At 43.0% G+C, this 21,062-nt stretch overlaps 1 protein-coding gene across 2 annotated transcripts in view; it reads left to right on the forward strand.

Moving 5' to 3' along the window:
• The window catches only part of ZDHHC21 (zinc finger DHHC-type palmitoyltransferase 21), a 59,051-nt gene that overhangs the window by 19,457 nt on the left and 18,532 nt on the right, over positions 1–21,062 (forward strand). The window contains exons 5-7 of one of the 2 annotated variants that reach the window (XM_068271383.1): positions 1,218–1,356; positions 14,862–14,978; positions 19,445–19,575. In XM_068271383.1, coding sequence (XP_068127484.1) covers positions 1,218–1,356; positions 14,862–14,978; positions 19,445–19,477 — 289 coding nt within the window. In that variant the 3' untranslated portion in view covers positions 19,478–19,575. Of the gene's footprint in view, positions 1–1,217; positions 1,357–14,861; positions 14,979–19,444; positions 19,576–21,062 lie in introns of those variants that run through there. The other variant, XM_068271382.1, reaches the window with a different exon arrangement.

The raw sequence follows: 21,062 nt of genomic DNA on the forward strand, positions 1-21,062 counted from the left end.
TAGGTCAATGAATGGGAAAACAAATCCCATTCATTGATCTAATTCCCCGTGTGAATGGCTGCAGCCGGATGTACAGACGGCTCTGCCATTCATGAATCCCGTACGCGTAGTGCTTCCGTTTCCGTACAAACAGTACGGAGCTGAAGTCACCACTGAGGACATCTTGTGGCCAAATTGTAATATTACACCCCCCTTATTTTTTTTTTCTTTTTCAGTTTATTATCCCTAGTTAACTTTTTTTTAATTATTATTATTATTATTATTATTATTATTATTCCCTGACCTCCCACACTCCCCTAAAGTTACCATTTTTTATTTTATTTTTTTTAATAAAAAAAAATTACAAATAGTTACCTTAGGGACCGAACTTTTTTAATATGTATACAAAACTGTATATTATTACTTTATGAATTATGGGCCTATAATTAGGGATATACGCAAAATTTAAAAAATGAACCTTTATTTCCAAAAGAAATATTGGCGCCATACATTGTACTAAGGAAAAATTGTAAATGTTGCAATAACCGATACAAACAGGCAAATAAAATGTGTGGGTTTTAATTACGGTAGCATGTTTTATTTTGAAAATATAATGGCCGAAAACTGAGAAGAAATCTTTTTTTTTCAATTTTTTTCTTATTCTTATTAAAACTGAGTTAGAATAAAATAATTCTTTGCAAAAAGTACCCCCCAAAGAAAGCCTAATCAGTGGTGAAAAAAAACAAGTTATAGATTGTTTCGTTGTGATAAGGATAAGTACTAATAAAGTTATAGGTGAATGAATGGAAGGAGCGCTGACGGGTGAAAACTGCTCTGGTTTTTTGAGAGGAAAAACCCTTCGAGGTGAAAAGGTTAAGATACTCTTTTTGCCTGCGTTCCCATTTCATACAGTGAGAAGAGGGGGCGACTGCAGCTGTGGTGGGCAGCGACAGGGCTGGGCAGCATGGCATTTGTGCGCAGACATCAGGAGTGTTGGGTGCCCGGCGCTGTTGTGGCTGCCGTTGGGATAGTATCAGAATGCTCAACACTGTAGTGGGTGCAGACGTCAGCTGTGCCTGGCACTGTAGAGGATACGGGCTTCAGGAGAGTGTTGCAAAAAAAACCCAAAAAACAGTTGAGTAGGGAAAACTTGGCATGAGAATTGAAATGGCAGAATACTTTGTACAATATGTCAGGCATAATCGCTACATGTGTATGTATCTTTTTTTCATCTGTAGGATCAACAACTGTGTTGGAGAAGACAATCATTGGCTTTTTCTTCAGCTCTGCTTCTACACTCAGCTTCTTAGTGGATACACACTCTTCCTAGATTTCTGCCACTACTACTACTTTTTGCCTTTGAAATCGAACAACTGGGTAGGAAAAGTATCATTTTATATTGTGTAGAGATATTTTGTTGAACAACAGATTACAAAATAGTTTTGTTTCTTACATGGCCCAGCCCGTAACCAGTACATAGATCATAGTTCACACAAAAGGCTTTACTGTCAGCTATAACTACCAGGTGTGTGTACCTAGAACTGCACCACCACAATGAGGCCTCGTCAGTTGAAAAACCACAATACTTAATATTTCAATTTTCCGCATTTTAGGCATAGGAGACCTGGGTCCAAATCTCAACTCTTCCTATATCCATCTGATGTGTGCTACACACTAGGAACAGATTTCCAATAGATTTCAGAATCTATTGAAATGCATTATTGGACCATTAGATCCAATGCAACTCTATGGGCCATCGATATGTTGGCAGCAGCAGATCGACCTAGATCTTCCATCCTGGTAGATAGATCAAATCCACCGAAATCTGCCACAAATCGATTGATTGAAATCGACCAGTGTATGGGCCCCTTTACTGCCACCACGTCTTTGCAGACAGTTGCTGACTTGTCATTACTGCAGTGGAGTGAAGACAGTAAGGAGTCTTGTCAGGTGAAACAATATCCTATATAATAAAACCCCTGTCCCTGCATCATCCTCCTGTCCCTGTGATGGTGAAAAGGGGATTTTTTTTTTTTCTTAGATTGGCTGCAATTACTGATATGACTTAATACCTTTTCATAAACTGCATCCTACAGGTTTCCTTTAGTAATTTGAAAGTAAAATGTGAAATTTTTTAATGTTTCTGAATGGCTTTGTATAAGCTTCTAGTTTTGTATTAACACACACCCCTACTTAGCCCCATGCTTTCAGGAAATAGTGAGCAGCAGAGGGCAATGTTGTATAATCAGTTCAGTGTGATCTCCATTGCATACTCTCAGAAATGCGGTGTACACTGAGGGTTTATGCATGCAGTTTAGTTGATGAATGCAGTGTATCTGTTCATGCTTATGAGCTTTTAAATTGTGTAACTGTACCATTGTAACTCGCACACATTACGCTTTTGTTACTTTGTTATAAGTGGTATGTTCACTTTTTCATTAAGGATGTAAAGAATAAGCACAGGGATGTATGTATGTATGTAAGTTAAATACTGTGTATATTTTTAGTTTAGAAAGGGTGTTATGCCTATACTGTCTTTAACCCCTTGCGTACCAGCAGTCTCTGGCCCCTTAAAGAGACTCTGAAGCGAGAATAAATCTCGCTTCAGAGCTCATAGTTAGCAGGGGCACGTGTGCCCCTGCTAAACCGCCGCAATAGCGCCGCTAAACGGGGGTCCCTTGACCCCCAAACCCCCCACTGCGACACTTGGTCGCAGACTTGGTCGCTCCTGGAGGCAGGGCTAACGGCTGCAGCCCTGCCTCCAGTCGCGTCTATCAGCCGCGCATCGCCGCCTCTCCCCCGCCCCTCTCAGTGAAGGAAGACTGAGAGGGGCGGGGGAGAGGCGGAGATACGCGCTGACAGACGCGCGTGGGGCAGGGCTGCGGCGGTTAGCCCTGCCCCAACCAGGAAGCGCTCCCCCGCATTACGGAGGGGGATTTGGGGGTGAAGGGACCCCCGTTAAGCCGCGCTATAGCGGCGTTTTAGCAGGGGCACACATGCCCCTGCTAACTCTGAGGTCTGAAGCGAGATTTATTCTCGCTTCAGTCTCTCTTTAAGGAGCAGAGACTGCTGGTAGCACAGAACAGCACTTACCGACGAATCGTTAACATACCTGCTGGTCATGCTGTTCTATCACCGCAGGCCCCTCAGAGCTCTGTGTGCTGGTCATGTGCCGCTTTCATTGGCTCACATTGATCACGTGGTCAGAAGCCAATGAATGCAGCTCCTGACCTACTCGCAGAGCTCTGCCGTCATATAGACTGCAGAGCAAGTGAACTGCTGCAGGTGCAGAGTGGCGAGATTGGCGGTAGCACGCAGCGGACTAGTTGAAATCTACATCCTGTCAGAGCCGAGCAGTCACCTGCAGGATGTAGATTTCAACTAGCGTGGTACAGAAGCAGTTAATACCTCTAAAAACATCACAAATGTATGGTGGACATAATATATGTATTTATAGGACAAAATTCAAGCAGTCAAAAAGAGGAGAGTTCAGGATAAAACTGGGTCCTGAGAAGACCCGTGGAATAGCATAATTACCTATTGTGCCCAGAAACATGTTATATTCTGTATGCTATGGATAAGGTCTGGCTCTTTGATCATGTGTGATAAGCAGTTGGAAGTTATATGCACAATCGTATTTAAAGAATTTTTTTTTTTTTTTTTTTTTTTTTTTACCCTGACTGGGCATCTGAAGTGAAAAATCCCAGCATTAGGCATTGGCCCGGTGGTCTGCCAGCTCAGTGCTAAATGACATGAAGTGCTGCAATGTGGCAGTTAGTGAATTTTAAACCAAAATGGGCCACTTCTCTCCAGTTGTGAGTACGGCCCACCTCTGTGACGCTGGGGTACAGCTATTGTATAGCCAAACTCCTGATATTGGCGCAGTATGTGGTGGTGGTGCCCGGGATTCAGCTATTATATATCCGAGCTACAGATCTCTCCTGTTGAGCTACAGATATCTGTTCAGGCATTCAGCTTATTACATAGGTGAGCACTGAATAGTGGCAAAACCTAACTTTACCAGGTGGCAGGGTTCAGCTAATATATAACCAAGCACCAGATAATGTGATGGGGTATACAGGATCTTCTCAAAAAATTAGCATATTGTGATAAAGTTCATTATTTTCTGTAATGTACTGATAAACATTAGACTTTCATATATTTTAGATTCATTACACACAACTGAAGTAGTTCAAGCCTTTTATTGTTTTTCTTATTGATGATTTTGGCATGCAGCTCATGAAAACCCAAATTTCCTATCTCACAAAATTAGCATATTTCATCCGACCAATAAAAGAAAAGTGTTTTTAAAACAAAGAAAAAAGTCAACCTTCAAATAATTATGTTCAGTTATGCACTCAATACTTAGTCGGGAATCCTTTTGCAGAAATGACTGCTTCAATGCGGCATGGCATGGAGGCAATCAGCCTGTGGCACTGCTCAGGTGTTATGGAGGCCCAGGATGCTTCGATAGCGGCCTTAAAGAGGAACTGTACTCACCTCGGGTGGGGGAAGCCTCCGGATCCTAATGAGGCTTCCCACGCCGTCCTCCATCCGTCAGGGGTCTCGCTGCAGCCCTCCGTGCAGCGGTGATGTAATATTTACCTTCCTGGCTCCTGCGCAGGCGCTCTGACGGCTGTCGGCTCCGAAGTAGGCGGAAATACCCGATCGCCGTCGGGTCTGCTCTACTGCGCAGGCGCAAGTTTCCGGCGCCTGCGCAGTAGAGCGGACCCGACGGAGATCGGGTATTTTCGTCTATTTCCGTGCCGAAAGCCGCCACAGCGCCCCCGCTGGAGCCAGCAAAGGTAAATATTGAAGCTACAGTCGGCTCTGTCGCCGGCTGTTCGGAGGGCTGCAGCGAGACCCCCGTGGGACAGAGGACGGCATGGGAAGCCTCATTAGGATCCGGAGGCTTCCCCCACCCGAGGTGAGTACCCCCCAGGGGAGGTTTTTGTTGTTACAGAGTCTCTTTAAGCTCATCCAGAGTGTTGGGTCTTGCGTTTCTCAACTTTCTCTTCACAATATCCCACAGATTCTCTATGGGGTTCAGGTCAGGAGAGTTGGCAGGCCAATTGAGCACAGTAATACCATGGTCAGTAAGCCATTTACCAGTGGTTTGGGCACTGTGAGCAGGTGCAAGGTCGTGCTGAAAAATGAAATCTTCATCTCCATAAAGCTTTTCAGCAGATGGAAGCATGAAGTGCTCCAAAATCTCCTGATAGCTAGCTGCATTGACCCTGCCCTTGATAAAACACAGTGGACCAACACCAGCAGCTGACATGGCACCCCAAACCATCATTGACCGTGGGTATTTGACACTGGACTTCAGGCATTTTGGCATTTCCCTCTCCCCAGTCTTCCTCCAGACTCTGGCACCTTGATTTCCGAATGACATGCAAAAGTTGCTTTCATCCGAAAAAAGTACTTTGGACCACTGAGCAACAGTCCAGTGCTGCTTCTCTGTAGCCCAGGTCAGGCGCTTCTGCTGCTTTTTCTGGTTCAAAAGTGGGTTCATGCTTCCATCTGCTGAAAAGCTTTATGGAGATTAAGATTTCATTTTTCAGTACGACCTAGCACCTGCTCACAGTGCCAAAACCACTGGTAAATGGCTTACTGACCATGGTATTACTGTGCTCAATTGGCCTGTCAACTCTCCTGACCTGAACCCCATAGAGAATCTGTGGGATATTGTGAAGAGAAAGTTGAGACGCAAGACCCAACACTCTGAATGAGCTAAAGGCCGCTATGGAAGCATCCTGGGCCTCCATAACACCTGAGCAGTGCCACAGGCTGATTACCTCCATGCCACGCCACATTGAAGCAGTCATTTCTGCAAAAGGATTCCCGACCAAGTATTGAGCGCATAACTGAACATAATTATTTGAAGGTTGACTACTTTTTTTTTTTTTTTTTTTTTATGTTTTAAAAACGCTTTTCTTTTATTGGTCGGATGAAATATGCTAATTTTTTGAGATAGGAAATTTGGGTTTTCATGAGCTGTATGCCAAAATCATCAATAAGAAAAACAATAAAAGGCTTGAACTACTTCAGTTGTGTGTAATGAATCTAAAATATATGAAAGTCTAATGTTTATCAGTACATTGCAGAAAATAATGAACTTTATCACAATATGCTAATTTTTTAGAAGATCCTGTAGGTTAGGATTAGTGTTTAGAAAGGTTAAGCTTGGTTCCCATCTGAGCTGGATATCCAACATCCAACCAAAACCGACAGTGCTGTGCCTTTTCAGGTGCTCCACTTAGGGCCCATTCACACTTGAGCATTTTGCCGGCGATTTCGGCAAAATGCTCAAACGCTAGCGCTTTTCAAAGCGCTAGGGTAATAAAAGTCTATGGGCCCATTCTCATCTGGGCAATTTGCGCTTATCTCTGCAAATCGCCCAAAACGCTAAACGCAAACGTGTAGCCTGCACCCTTTTCAGGCGATTTCCCGGCGATCGCGTTTTAGTGCTATAGAAGCGCAAAACTCAATCGCTAAAAAATCGCCATGTGTGAATGGTGCTTTTTTGGCGTTAATCGCCAAAAAACGCCAAAGCAAAACGCTAGCAAAATCACTAGTGTTTTGCGATCAGCAAAGGGCCCAGAGCAGATGTGTTTCCACCATAGGGTGTGATGGGGGAACGCATCAGCATGTGCAGAAAAATGGTGAAAGTAAGGATTTTATGTTGTGCTTGCTGCTGCAGACTCACAAGTGTGACCAGATTCTAGTAATAACATAGGATCCATGGACTGTCACTTTTGCCATCCAATAAAACGGATAAATAATGTTTTGCATTGCTGTGTGAATTGAGCTTTGTTGCTATGGAATAGGGTAGGGGGAGGATTGAGCTACTAGGTAGAGGAGGTCAGAGTTATGGTGGCCATACACGGTACAATAAAAACGTTCGAGTTTCCCATTTATTTGACCAAAACGATCAAATTGAAAAGAATGTTTTTATTTTTGATCAGGAAAAATGAACGCTTATCCCCTTTTTATTTTCTTTGGATTTTTATTAAAAAAAAAAAAAAAACGGACATGCTGGAAAAATCTTTTCATTCGATCTAACAGAATGGTTGAACTAAACTATCTAATCGAAAAAAATTGTACCATGTATTGGCACCATTAGGCATTTAGGAAGGGGTTTGCTTCTGGAGGGAGGAATAGTGTTAGGTGTTTCGAAATGGGATTGCTATGGGAGGAAGGGTTAGTGTTTTGGCATTGAGCAAGGCATCGATAGAATATGGGGGATATAAAATTGTCAATACCAGGTGCCCAAATTAACATGAGGTTATATATGCCCCATATCAGCGGCAAGCCAACCACTGCACCCCTCTGCGGCTGTGGTGCGCGCGCTGTGGCCAGCAGCGTGGTGTCCGATCTTTCCAGGAGGCTCGTTTTGTGAGGCGGTGGGCGGGGCTTAGTGACAGAGTGCGTGACGTTATTACGCGTTTCGGCGCACTGCGCCTTCGTCACATGAAGTCACGCGCACGGGGACGCATATTTAAATGCTTTTGGAGCCGCAGTCATGGCAACCAATAGCTATGTTCGTGCGGAAAACTTTATTGTTCACAGGACAGTGGCAAGAAAACACTAGTTGCCGATACAAATAAGCGCACACTCGCTCTGTATAAATACTGGCTCACAACGCATGCAATGGTATAACAATTGTAAACCTATCCGCATATGGTTTAAACAACAACCTTAAAGGGCAACTGAAGTGAGCGGTAAATGGAGGCTACCATATTTATTTCCTTTTAAACATTACCAGTTTCCTGGTAGTGCTCCTGTTCTATTTGGCTGTAGTAGTGACTGAATCACACCTGAACCAAGCATGCAGATAATCTCGTCAGATCTGACAAAGTCAGAAACAGCTGATCTGCAGCATGCTTGTTCAGGGTCTATGGCTAAAAGTATTAGAGGCATAGGATTAGCAGGGCTGCCAGGCAACTGGTATTGCTTAAGGGCCCTTTTCCACTAGCAATCGCAATCACAAATCACAAACGCCAGCGATTGCGATTTTTCATTAATTCTGTTATGCGATTGCGATTTGTGATTTTCATTTGTATTGCATTATCATTGTAAAAATCGCTCCAGCAAGCGATTGCGATTTGCGATTTCCAAATCGAATCACTGTAGTGGAAAATACTTCTCGTGATTTCTATGATAAAGTAACAACTCTAGCGATTTAAAAATCACTAGCGATTTGCGATTTTGCGATTCAGCAATCGCTCTAGTGGAAAAGGGCCCTAAAGGGATACTGTAGGGGGGTCAGGGGAAAATGAGTTGAACTTACCCGGGGCTTCTAACGGTCCCCCGCAGACATCCTGTGTTGGCGCAGCCACTTACCGATGCTCCGGCCCCGCCTCCGGTTCACTTCTGGAATTTCAGACTTTAAAGTCTGAAAACCACTGCGCCTGCGTTGCCGTGTCCTCGATCCCGCTGATGTCATCAAGACCGCACAGCGCAGGCCCAGTATGGTCTGTGTCTGCGCAGTACACTCCTGGTGACATCAGCGGGATCGAGGACACGGGCGTGCAGGCACAGTGGTTTTCTGACTTTAAAGTCAGAAATTCCAGAAGTGAGCTGGAGGCGGGGCCGGAGCATCGGTGAGTGGCTGCGCCAACACAGGATGTCTGCGGGGGACCATTAGAAGCCCCGGGTAAGTTCAGCTCATTTTCCCCCGACCCCCCTACAGTATCCCTTTAAAAGGAAATAAATATGGCAGCCTTCACATCCCTCTCACTTCAGTTGTCCTTTAAAGAGACCTGTATTAGTCAATTGTCTATTCTCACTGGGCTACAATTTTCCAGACCAGTTTGATGACAACAATAGCATTATGTTAATAATCATAAATTAATAGTATAACAAATTGATAATTAGTAAATGCAATAATCCTAAATAAAAATGCCATTATCACAATTGGAATAAGAAGTAACAATATAAGAGTGAATGTGCATCTCGCACAGAATAAAAAATAAAATAAAACATTCAATAAAACCATTAGTAATTATCAGGTATAAAACCCGTTTCACTCGTTAATGCTATTGTTGTCATCAAACTGGTCTGGAAAATTGTAGCCCAGTGAGAATTGATAATTGACTAATACAGGTCTCTTTAAGGTTGTTGTTTAAACCATATGCGGATAGGTTTACAATTGTTATACCATTGCATGCGCTGTGAGCCAGTACTTATACAGAGCGAGCGTTCGCTTATTTGTATCGGCAACTAGTGTTTTCTTGCCACTGTCCTGTGAACAATGAAGTTTTCCGCACAAACATAGATATTGGTTGCCATGACCGCGGCTCCAAAAGCATATAAATACGCGTCCCCGTGCGCGTGACGTCATCTGACGAAGGCGCAGTGCGCCAAAACGCGTAATGATGTCACACGTACTCCGTCACTAAGCCCCGCCCACCACCTCGCAAGACGAGCCTCCCGGAAAGATCGGACACACCACAGCCGCAGAGGGGTGCAGCGGTTGGCTTGCCGCTGATTGGCGAATTTTAATCTGTTATTCTGTGAGTATCCATTTTATTTATGCGCAATGAAGCTCCACCCTTAATAATACACTTAGGGCTCGTTTCCACTATTGCGGTGCGGAATCACCTGGATTCCACCGCTGATGAAATCGCATGCGGATGCGATTTCTCCGTGTGTTTTTTGCCGCAAATTTGCATACGTGAGGGTATATGTGATTTTAACCATGTCACTGCCTGTGAATTTACATTGGTACCTATGCGAATTCGCGGCAAAAAACGCATGGGAAAATTAATGCGATTTCCCTATTAAATACATTGCATGCGATTCGCATGCATTCAACTCGCAGGCGAATTCTGCAGCTCTTTTGTGCGTTTTTTCACCGCTGAATAAAAAGCACCTCAACAATGCTACAGTGGAAACCGGCCCATCCACTTGCATTACATGTGCGAATCTGCATGCGTTGGACGCATGCGGATTCGCGATAGTGGAAACGAGCCCTTAGAGCGCTCCTTCCTCTCTTAAATGTCTTTGCACTTCCCTACATTGGAGCAGCACAGTGCGTGATTGCCAAGAATGGACAAGCAGTTTGATTGGATTTGACTGGTTTCGTTTCGCTGGAAAGGCAGCACAAGGAACACTTTTGTTTGTCACTTACATATGCCCCACTCTATTATGTGCTCTAAAACATAGTACCCCAACCCTGTCCTTAACCACTTGCCGACCGCACACTCATACCGTGCGGCGGCAAAGTGGTAGCTGGAGGACCAGCCGCGCGAGCGGCCGTTTCCTGTCAGATCACGGAGCGGGTCTCCGTGAATAGCCTGCGAGCCGCTGATTGCGGCTCGCAGACTAAATGTAAACGTAGGAGACATATGTCTCCTTTGTTTACATTGTACAGCGCCGTAAGGCAGATCGGCGATCCTCGGCCAATCAGCGGCCGGGGATCGCCGCCATGTAACAGGGGACGTCCTGTCACAGGCTGCACAGGACGGATAGCGTCCTGTGCAGCCCCGATCACCAGGGGGCAAGGCAGGAGAGGGAGAAGCGGAATTTTGCCGCGGAGGGGGGCTTTGAGGTGCCCCCCCCCCGCAACAATACAGCCAGCAGGAGCGATCAGACCCCCCCTGCACATCATCCCCATAGGGGGGAGGAAAGGGGGGCGATCTGATCGCTCAGCATACACCCTGATCTGTGCTGGGGGCTGCAGAGCCCACCCAGCACAGATCACAAAAAACAGCGCTGGTCCTTAAGGGGGGGGGGGGGGTAAAGGGTGGGTCCTCAAGTGGTTAAGGTCCACCAACAGTACATGTTTTGCAGAAAACCACAATCATGCACAGGTGAGGTAATTGGTCTCAGCAGAGCTGATTAACTACCTCTATGGAATTCCACAAAACATGCACTGTTGGTGGACCTTGAGGACAGGGTTGGGGAACACTGCTTGAGGCCTGGAACCCACTGAAAACCGCAAACGCAACCGCTAGCGTTTTGTCTGAGCGGTTTGCAAGCGGATTCATGCGCGTTTTTGGTCGTGTTTTGCAACATTGTATTTTTTTCCCCAGCGGGTGCCTAGCGTTTTGCGTTTTTATCCTGATTGGTCCTGTGAATTATTTTTCATTTTGTTACAGTGTGCTGAACCGCAGAACGCTAGCAAAACCGCTCAGTTTAGGTTTTGCTGAGCGTTTCTGCTAGCGTTTCAATACTTTACATTGAAGCGCTAACGCTCCCAAAATGCTGCAGGTCCTGCGTTTGCGTTTCTGGGAAACGCAAACGCTCCTGTGGAAGTTGCCCCATCCATTAACATTAGCCCAGCGTTTTGGCAAACTGCTAGCGTATCGCAGTGCTGCCAAAACGCTGCCAAAAGCGCTCCTGTGGGTTCCAGCCCTAAAAGAGAGTTGAGTGAAATGAAAATGCTTATCATTTTCACTGACCTCTTTGATACTGGTATTTTAAATGGTAAAGCACTACTATATTGTAATTGCAAAGCCATTGCTATGAAGTAGCTGAGTTTTTTTTCTTTTTTAGGGCTCGTTTCCACTAGCGCGAATCTGCATGCGTCCAACGCATGCAGATTCGCACATGGTATGCAAGTGGATGGGCCTGTTTCCACTGTTGGTGATGTGCGTTTTTTTCAGCGGTAAAAAAACGCACAAAAGAGCCAACGAATTCGCCTGCGAGTGGAATGCATGCGAATCGCCGCTAATGTATTTAATAGGAAATTCGCATGCGGCTATGGTATGCGAATTTTCATGCGAATTCGCATACGTACCAATGTAATTCAAACAGGCAGTGACATGGTTAAATTCGCATATACCCTCACCTATGCGAATTTGCGGCAAAAAACGCATGGGAAATCGCATCCGCATGCGATTTCATCAGCGGTGGAATCCAGGCGATTCAGCACCGCAATAGTGGAAACAAGCCCTTATAAAGGTGGGGGGGGGGAGGAGGGGGGGGGTCTGGTGTCTGGTCATTCTCGATCAGTTGCAGCACGTGCCAGTGTTTAACCAGAGTCTCTGAGGAGGTAGTGCACACTCGGTGTATTACTACTTCTCTCAGCAGCAAGAGTGTAAAAAAAGCCATATTATACAGACACTTGATAGATCAGTATTAGTTTCAATTTTAGACATGACTGCTCATTAATATTAGCCAGCCTTGGGACTCATGAACGTTCTGATGAAACGTGTATACTACGAGAGGATAGTCAGGGTTTTGCATTGTAATCTGTGCATGTAATGTTAATATACTGGTAACAGCATAACCTTCTTTTCCTTGTACTTTACTGTTTGTATGCATCTGGCAAATAATCAACAAAGATTTAACATGGGCAGAACAAAGGCATACAATGTAATCGGTTTACAGAGGGAGAGAGCCAGCACTGCAGCCACCCACACGTGCCATCTAAGCTTAATTTCACACATTTACCTGACACTCTGTCATCTTCACTACAGACGTGGCAAGCTATGTTTAATCTTGCTGGCATAGTGTGTTGGTTAGAGATAAACTTTACATTGTAATTACGTGATGCATTCTGGATCGCCATATATTGTTTTTTTACATGATTGGCTTAGTGCGTCCCTTTTTCTCTGCAGTAATGTTTTGTCTCAGGAGAACTATAGATTGTAGTGAGGAAGGCCACAAACAAATATTGCATCTTGCTTATGATAATAAAGCAGAAAGTGTCTCCACATTACACGTTTATATTCGGAGTAAGAAGCGCTAAAACCTGATGGCTCCCCTGCCCCTATTTAGTCTAGCCCTGAGGTGCATTGGGCTCTTTTATCTTCATGTTGCCTCTGAGAAGCAGCTGCATATACTGAATGTGGTGAATATGGATTACACTATGGCAGGCACACTGTTATAAGCAATTTGCTGAAATGGGCTCAGGGTCCATATAACCCATTATTATATTACTTGTAGTGTATGTGTAAAACAAAAAAGAGAAATGGCTTATGATGTAGCAGCATTCTTCCTGTAAAATAGTGAAAACAATCTAGTGTATGAAATAATCCGCTCAAAGATGCATGCCTTGCTCAGGTAGAGATGATGAAAATTCCTTACTTTGTTCTGGACTCCCCCAGTGCACACCTTCCGTAAATAGCCTTTTGAAATCCGTTAACCAATTTAGAGTTGTTTCTCAATATAAATGCTGGTTGTATTAAAGGAGAACTGTAGTAAAAGGTATATGGAGGCTACCATATTGATTTCCTTTTAAGCAATACCAGTTACCTGGCAGCCCTGCTGAGCTATCTGCCTGCAGAATCACACCAGGAACAAGCATGCAGCTAATCTTGTCAGATCTGACAAAAATGCCAGAAACACCTGACCTGCTGCATGCTTGTTCAGGGTCTAGGGCAAAAAGTATTAGACGCATATGATCAGCAGGACAGCCAGGCAACTAGTATTGCGTAAAAGGAAATCAATATGGCAGCCTCCATATACCTCTCACTACAGTTCTCCTTTAAGGTGAACCTACACTATAAGACCTTTTATTAACCGTTTTAATAAAATAAAAAATGTTCTTTTAACAATACCAGCTGCCAGTCTATTTGGCAGCGTTCGTGCCTGAATAACACCAGAAACGAGCATGCAGCTAATCTTGTCAGATCTAACAATGTCAGAAACACCTGATCTGCTGCATTCTTGTTCAGGGTCTGTGGCTAAAAGTATTAGAGGCAGAGGATCAGCAGGATAGCCAGGCAACTGGTATTGTTTAAAAGGAAATAAATACGGCAGCTTCCACAACACTCTCGCTTCAGTTGTCTTTTTTTAAGAAATCCAAAACAAAATCCTAGCCGTGTCTCTGCTGTACTATATACAGTGTATACACTTTTCACTGCTGACTGACGAAGCCTCATGCTTTGTTAGTCATAAACAGCAAAAAAAAGTCAGTTTTTCAGGCAGGGAACACACTTGCAGGGCCGTTTTCCCCTGCGTCTCCCAGGTCTCTGTCGGGTTTTGCGTTCGGATCTAACGCGTGCTTTTCTGCATTTATGCGTTTGCATGGCATGTAGTGCCATGCAACGTGCGGGGAAAAAGCAGAAAACTGTGCGTTTAAAAAACGCGGAAAAAAATGCAAACGTGCATAAATGGACGCAGCGCACACATTTCCCGCGCAAGGCTATTGACGTCAATAGCCTTTACAATCATGCGCGCTTTGTCGTTCACGGCAAAACTGCATGTAGTGTGTTCCCTGCCTGAAACAAACCTTTTATCTCCAGTCAGCCTGTTTTCTCCCCAGGTTACAGAGCAATGACTGTGAGCAAGTCTCGGCAATTTAACATAACCCAGCTGAATGCTAATTCAGGACAGAGACAGGTGGATTCCTAGAGTGGATCACTGCTCCAGGTATATAAATGAGAGAAGCCTGGATGATCTGTACATTCCTGACATGACTTTTCCAGGCTCTCTGTTTGCCAACCTGCTACGTTTAAACGCTCATGTTATATCACAATAACTGATTGTCAATCGATAAATACACACTATGTGCGATATTATGTTCCAAAAAGTATGTTTTCTTCCAGCACGTGAAAATCGTATTCAGGTGTTAACCATCCCATTGACTGTTGGTTTACAGCTGTAATGTGATTTTTCTGCAGGCAAAAAAAAAAAAAAGTGTGCGAATGTAACAAGTCTGGTATCAGCCCAGTGTCTATTTCACTGTTAGCCATGTATAATCCAGTAATGGCGTAACCAGTAAGCAATTGATCACTGCCATGATTGATCCTAACACGTTCTTTACTTGACCTTGATGTCAGGGTTCATATGTCTATGTCCTTTTTAACAAACCTCTTTTTATTTAGTATCAGGTACAAAAATGTTCCTGATGGTTAATGTTAAATATGAAATGAATCTGTTCATTTTCCACTTCTGTATATTGAAGTAATCAGTATCTTTTTGTGCAGGATGTGTTTGTGTTTAGGCACGAGCTAGCAATGCTAAGAATATCAACATTCATGGGTATTGTCATGTTTGGAGGAATGGCCAGTCTGTTCTACACGCAGGTTGTTGGTATACTTACAGTAAGTCATTTTTCTCTATATTTATGAAAGCAGGTTATTGGCTAATATTTTTTATTCTCATTTAAGAACCATTCAATGGTGACCTTTTTCAAACTATGAGCATTTCCATGTTCTTCTCTAGGTCTCTGCATGCCAACTAAGAATGCAATTTATAATAGCCTAAATAGCTCACAGGGGCACTTTAACCTTTTTTGGACCGATGGGGTTGGAATCTACGACTCTGACAGGACGTAGATTCCAACGATTGGTCGCCGAGCACTCATGCCGTCCTTACCGTTCTCACCACTATTTCGTTGCTGCACCCGCTCTCTGCTGTTTCATTGGCTCCTGACTCAGTGATTACTGTGAGCCAATTACCATAATCGCAGCTCACGATAGGGAAAAGACGTCTCTGGACCTGAAAGGGTTAAAGAGAATCTGTATTCTAAAATTCTTACAATAAAAAGCATACCATTCTATTCATTATGTTCTCCTGGGCCCCTCCGTGCTGTTTCTGCCTCTCCCTGCTGCAATCCTGGCTTGTAATTGCCATTTTTATCCAGTGTTTACAAACAAGACAGCTCAGTTTGTGAGTCATACAGAGCTTGGAGGGGGCCTGGAGAGGGTGTGTATAGCTTCTAGCCAATCACAAGCATCACAGCACATTCCAGCCAGACTGCCTGAGCCCGACAGAGGAGAGAAGATTAGATCATATAACAGAGATAATACAGCCACTGTGCAAATAGGAAAGGCTGCAGTTAGACAGAGCACATTAGAACAGGTATAGGAACTTATAGGATAGAAGAAATAAGGATGAAAATTTTGTTACAGAGTCTCTTTAAGGCAGGGAGCACACATGTTTTTGTGCATGTTTTCTGCACAGGAAAAATGAGAACAAATGTTAATCAGTTGGCTAGTTCACACTTGAATGCATTTTTCACATGCAGAAAGACAGCAATGCAGCACTACGTGCATTTTCTCTAGAAATTACTATAGCGTCTGAAAAAACCATATGCCCCTTCCCACATACAGACACACGTTAAGCAGAAAAACATGCATAGAAAACTGACAAACAAGTGTGCTCCCTTCCTAAAGATAGGCTGTGTTAAGGGCCTAGCTAAATGCCAGCTCGATGAGTGAGATTATAATCTTCCAGATATGATATAAACTTGCATGCAAAATGAAATTGGACTAATCTAATGCAACTGCTGTTGGTTTGGATTGGCCCAATTTCATTCTGCATGACAGTTAAAACAAAACTTTTTCAGTTCATTGATTAGTCTTCACTTATAAACCAACCTGTTGCAGGAGATAGGAAGTGGGTATCTAGGACCACGACAAGTATCTGAGGCTAAGTACATTGGCAGATTGCACGTATTGTGCCTGCTGTAGTTTGACAGGATAACCTACACTATTATAGCTTCCAGAACCTATACAACAGCAGTTTTATTGGACTTTATCTACCTGTTATTAAGGCTATGTTCACATCATAAATTGCCAGCACTATCACAAGCGTTGAGCGATTTTTACTGAGAGTTTTGTCGGCACTTTTCCCAGCACTTTGCGCTTAGAAAAGTGCTTTTCTGTGCACTTTTGCAAAGAGGTTCGACATCAGTCAGGAAGTGAACTTTTTCACCTGGAAATGAATAAATACATTGTATTTATTCATAGAAGCGTTCTGAAAATCGCTATACAAAGCTCTTTTAAGCGCTTTGCGATTTCCTATACCTATAAAGTGCTCAGAAAATGGTACAAGCAGCGCTTTTGAAAGCGGATCGCAATTGAACCACTCATATGTGAACACTCTCTCATAGGGAATCATTGCACAAGCGCTTATAGGGCGATTTCCAAAACCGCCAGCACGGTTGCAAAAACTCATAGGGCATGAAAAGTGCACATGATCGCGTGCAAACCTTCACTTATCACGCGAAGTAACGCTCTTCGAGCGCAAGCCTTTTTGCGCGGCAGCTCGCGTGGTGACTGCTGTGATAGCAGTTATCACACTTAAGTGAATCGAGCCCATAGTGTGATCAAGCCATAAGTGGTTTTTCAATACTGTTACCAATTCTAACCTTAAGGCCTCGTTCCTACTAAACGCGCTGGCATTTCAGCAGCGCTTATAGTGTTGCAAGAAGGGTAGAAGTGCACAGACAGCACTTCTACCATTCCCATCATACGTGCTGCACAGCAGTGCGAAGCGATATCGCACTACTGCATGCATTCTCCAGGAATCGCATCGCTAACCCATTCGATCAGTAGCACATAGTGGCGCAGATGGCTTACGATTTGTACACCTTGCGTTTTGATCGCACCGCCATTTGCGCTAATTGATGTGAAAAAGGCCTAAAACTATTCTTTCTACTCAAATAGCAGCAGTAAAGTACTGTATCGTGTAAGCACATCCATTAAAGCAGGAAGTCTGGAATCGGCATGATGTAATTTATTGGCTAACTTTAAAATACAGTGAGATGCGAAAGTTTGGGCAACGTTGTTAATCGTCATGATTTTCCTGTATAAATAGTTGGTGGTTCTGATAAAAAATGTCAGTTAAATATATCTTTTATAGGAGAGACACAGTGATATTTGAGAAGTGAAATTAAGTTTATTGGATTTACATAAAGTGTGCAATAATTGTTTAAACAAAATTAGGCAGGTGCATAAATTTGGGCACCACAAAAAAGAAATGAAATCAATATTTAGTAGATCCTCCTTTTGCAGAAATTACAGCCTCTAAATGCTCCGTGTAGGTTCCAATGAGGTATTTTGGCCCATTCCTCTTTACAAAACCTCTCTAGTTCATTCAAGTTTGATGGCGTCCGAGCATTGAAAGCTCTCTTTAAGTCACACCACAGATTTTCAATTATATTCAGGTCTGGGGACTGAGATGGCCATTCCAGAACGTTGTACTTGTTCCTCTGCATGAATGCCTAAGTGGATTTTGAGCAGTGTTTAGGGTCGTTGTCTTGTTGAAAGATACAGCCCCGACGCAGCTTCATCTTTGTCACTGATTCCTGGACATTAGTCTCCAGAATCTGCTGATACTGAGTGGAACCCATGAGTCCCTCAACTTTGACAAGATTCCCAGTCCCTGCACTGGCCACACAGCCCCACAGCATGATGGAACCACCACCATATTTTACTGTAGGTAGCAGGTGTTTTTCTTAAAATGCTGTGTTGTTTTTCCTCCATGCATAACGCCCCTTGTTTTGCCCAAATAACTCCATTTTAGTTTTAGCAGGCCACAGCACCTTATTCCAAAATGAAGCTGGCTGGTCCAAATGTGCTTTAGCATACCTCAAACGGCTCTGTCTGTGCTGTGGACGGAGAAAAGGCTTCCTCTGCATACAGCATTTCCTTGTGTAAAGTGCGCCGAATGGTTGAACGATGCACAATGACTCCATCTGCAGCAAGATGTTGTAGGTCTTTGGTGCTGGTCTGTGGGTTGACTCTGACTGTTCTCACCATTCGTCGCTTCTGTTTATCTGAGATTTTTCTTGGTCTGCCACTCAAACCTTAACTTGAACTGAGCCCGTGGTCTTCCATTTCCTCAATATGTTCCTAACTGTGAAAACAGACAGCTGAAATCTCTGAGATAGCTTTCTGTATCTGTCCCCTAAACCACGATGGTGAACAATCTTTGTCTTCAGGTCATTTGAGACTTGTTTTTCTTCAGAGAAATTTAAGAGGAGGGAAACTTACAATTGACCCCCTTAAATACTCTTTATTATAAGTGGAATCACCTGTGTATGTAGGCCAGGGGTCACTGAGCTTACCAAGCCAATTTGGTTCCAATAATTAGTTCCAATGACAACAGTGCCCAAATGTATGCACCTGCCTAATTTTATTTAAACAATTATTGCGTACTTTCTGTAAATGCAATAAACTTCATTTCACTTCTCAAATATCACTGTGTGTGTCTCCTATATGTTATAGTTAACTGACATTTTTTTTTTATCATAACAACCAAAGATTTATACAGGAAAATCATGACAATTAACAACGTTGCCATAACTTTCACATCCCACTGTGTATAAAGAGTTAGCTTTTGGCCAATACGCCTTCTTCAGACCCTATTCGTGTACACTGAAAAAATGTTAGTGTTTTATGTTTTTTTTTTTTTTTCAGTCTACATAAATACGGTCAGAAGATTAGCTAAAAACCTAATGTTTACACCTTTTAAAGTTGGATATTAAATGGCATCATCTGGATTCAAAACGTTCTACTCAACAAGAACGGCAGGCATGAGGTGAAGGAAGGTTCTTGCATAGTATTATTTGAAATAGTTAATTATTGTCAAGTTGTAATTTTCCAGTTTGTTTTTATTCAGGATTTAGTCTGTTTTGCTGGTGTGAGTCAAAAAAACAAAAACTTAATTACAACTGTGTTGCGCTATATATCACCGTACTAACCCACATCTGAATACATTTTAGTATGTTAACTGAGCTTTGACCTTTTTAACTGTAAATCCTCTTCCTTTCCCACATCAGCACATTTCTGAATGTAGGCTTTTTAACTCCTGATTAAGAAAAAACTTTTCTTCCGAAATGTGGACTGAAGCAATACCCTTGCACCACATGTTAATGTCTGCAGTTAGCATCATCTGCTGTCCAGTGATTTATAGATCCCTCCAGGTAGGCCTTGATTAATTAATGGGCCATAAGTCTAGTCTCACCCTCATTTATATTAATCATGTTGATGAATTAAGCCTATGGTGGATTTAGACATTCTGTCACTTGGTGATTAACACATTAAATGGTGAACTATTAGAAATATATTACTACTTTTCCTGATTTCAAAAAGAGAGGGGAAAAAAAAAATGTATCGATGTATATGTGTGTGTACATAGAACCAAAACTTGCTCTGTGGGATTAATTTCTGATAATCTGGTGTGCTGTGACATAAGGCTAAATTATATTATCTTTATGATGTTGGCAGTTCTTGTTTGTAATTCGCCTGTCTAGACTGAGTTCAACCTCTGTTGAGACACCAGAATGACCACCACAGGGCCATAGCTCTTGGGATCTAGGTGTGACCCTAATTCAAAACTGCTTCTCTCTACATGAATAGGCCCTGTTTGCTTTATTGTACTTTTTGTATATTTGAATTTTTTTTTATTTTTTTTTTTAAACCTAATTTCACATTTTATTATTTTATCTAATCCATCCCACTGTTTTGGGTGTCACAATGCTGACCTGACTCTGCCCCCTTTCACAACCTCAGGCTCCAGCTCTCCAAGAAACCTCCCAAGATTGCTTTGCCCTGGCACATTATACACCATAGTCGCACCCTCTGCCAGTTGATAGAGTGCGAAAGGGGAGGTCAGTTATTGTAATGGCCATAACTTTTCCATGCTGTAGTGAAAAGAGCAGGTGATTGGTGTGGGCAGCACAACTCTCTCAGATAAAACAGTGGGAATCTGGGCTACTGGGATGTCATTGTGGTGTCCCCCCTCCAGAAACTGACAGAGACCTGGCCATAATGAGCAATCATCCCTGGAGCTACAGGATTCTGCATAGTATAAACGGGGAGGGTCTAAGAAAATTAAATTTCCAAAATAATTAACCTTGAACTACGTATAATGGAGGTCTGCACAATATGCGTCTAAAAGCTGCATAAAGTACTGTATAGTTTTCGCTATTTTAGTTTTCGCTATTTTCACGATCGAAATCGCGGCTGCCGCAATTTTGATTGCAAAAATATTGAAAACTAAAAGGCGTAGGGCAGCGGTTTATGTGTCGTTGGAAAGAGGAGAGAGTTTCAAAATGGTATGCCTCTTTCCAGAAAGTGCTGCATGCTTTGCGTTTATCAATGAATTTGCTGCGTTACTTGTGTTGTACATGCTCAGTAATTATTATTATTTATTTTTTTTTTCTTTTACCTTTTTTTAAAATGTTCCACTTGCACCGTTTTCGTTCCATAGTCAATAAATTTTCTAACGTGCAATTTATTTATTTATTTATTTTTTAATGTCTCGCTGTGAAAGTGTATATGCTTTGTGCGACCTTAACGTCGCGTCAGATGCAACATCCTACTGTGTAAGTAGCCAAAGGGTTAACATGACAACCTGAATATTATTTTTTTTTTAGAAGGGTATAAAATCTGCAG

Source organism: Hyperolius riggenbachi, chromosome 1 (genome assembly GCF_040937935.1).
Source record: "Hyperolius riggenbachi isolate aHypRig1 chromosome 1, aHypRig1.pri, whole genome shotgun sequence".
In the NCBI taxonomy this organism is placed as follows: Eukaryota; Metazoa; Chordata; class Amphibia; order Anura; family Hyperoliidae; genus Hyperolius; species Hyperolius riggenbachi.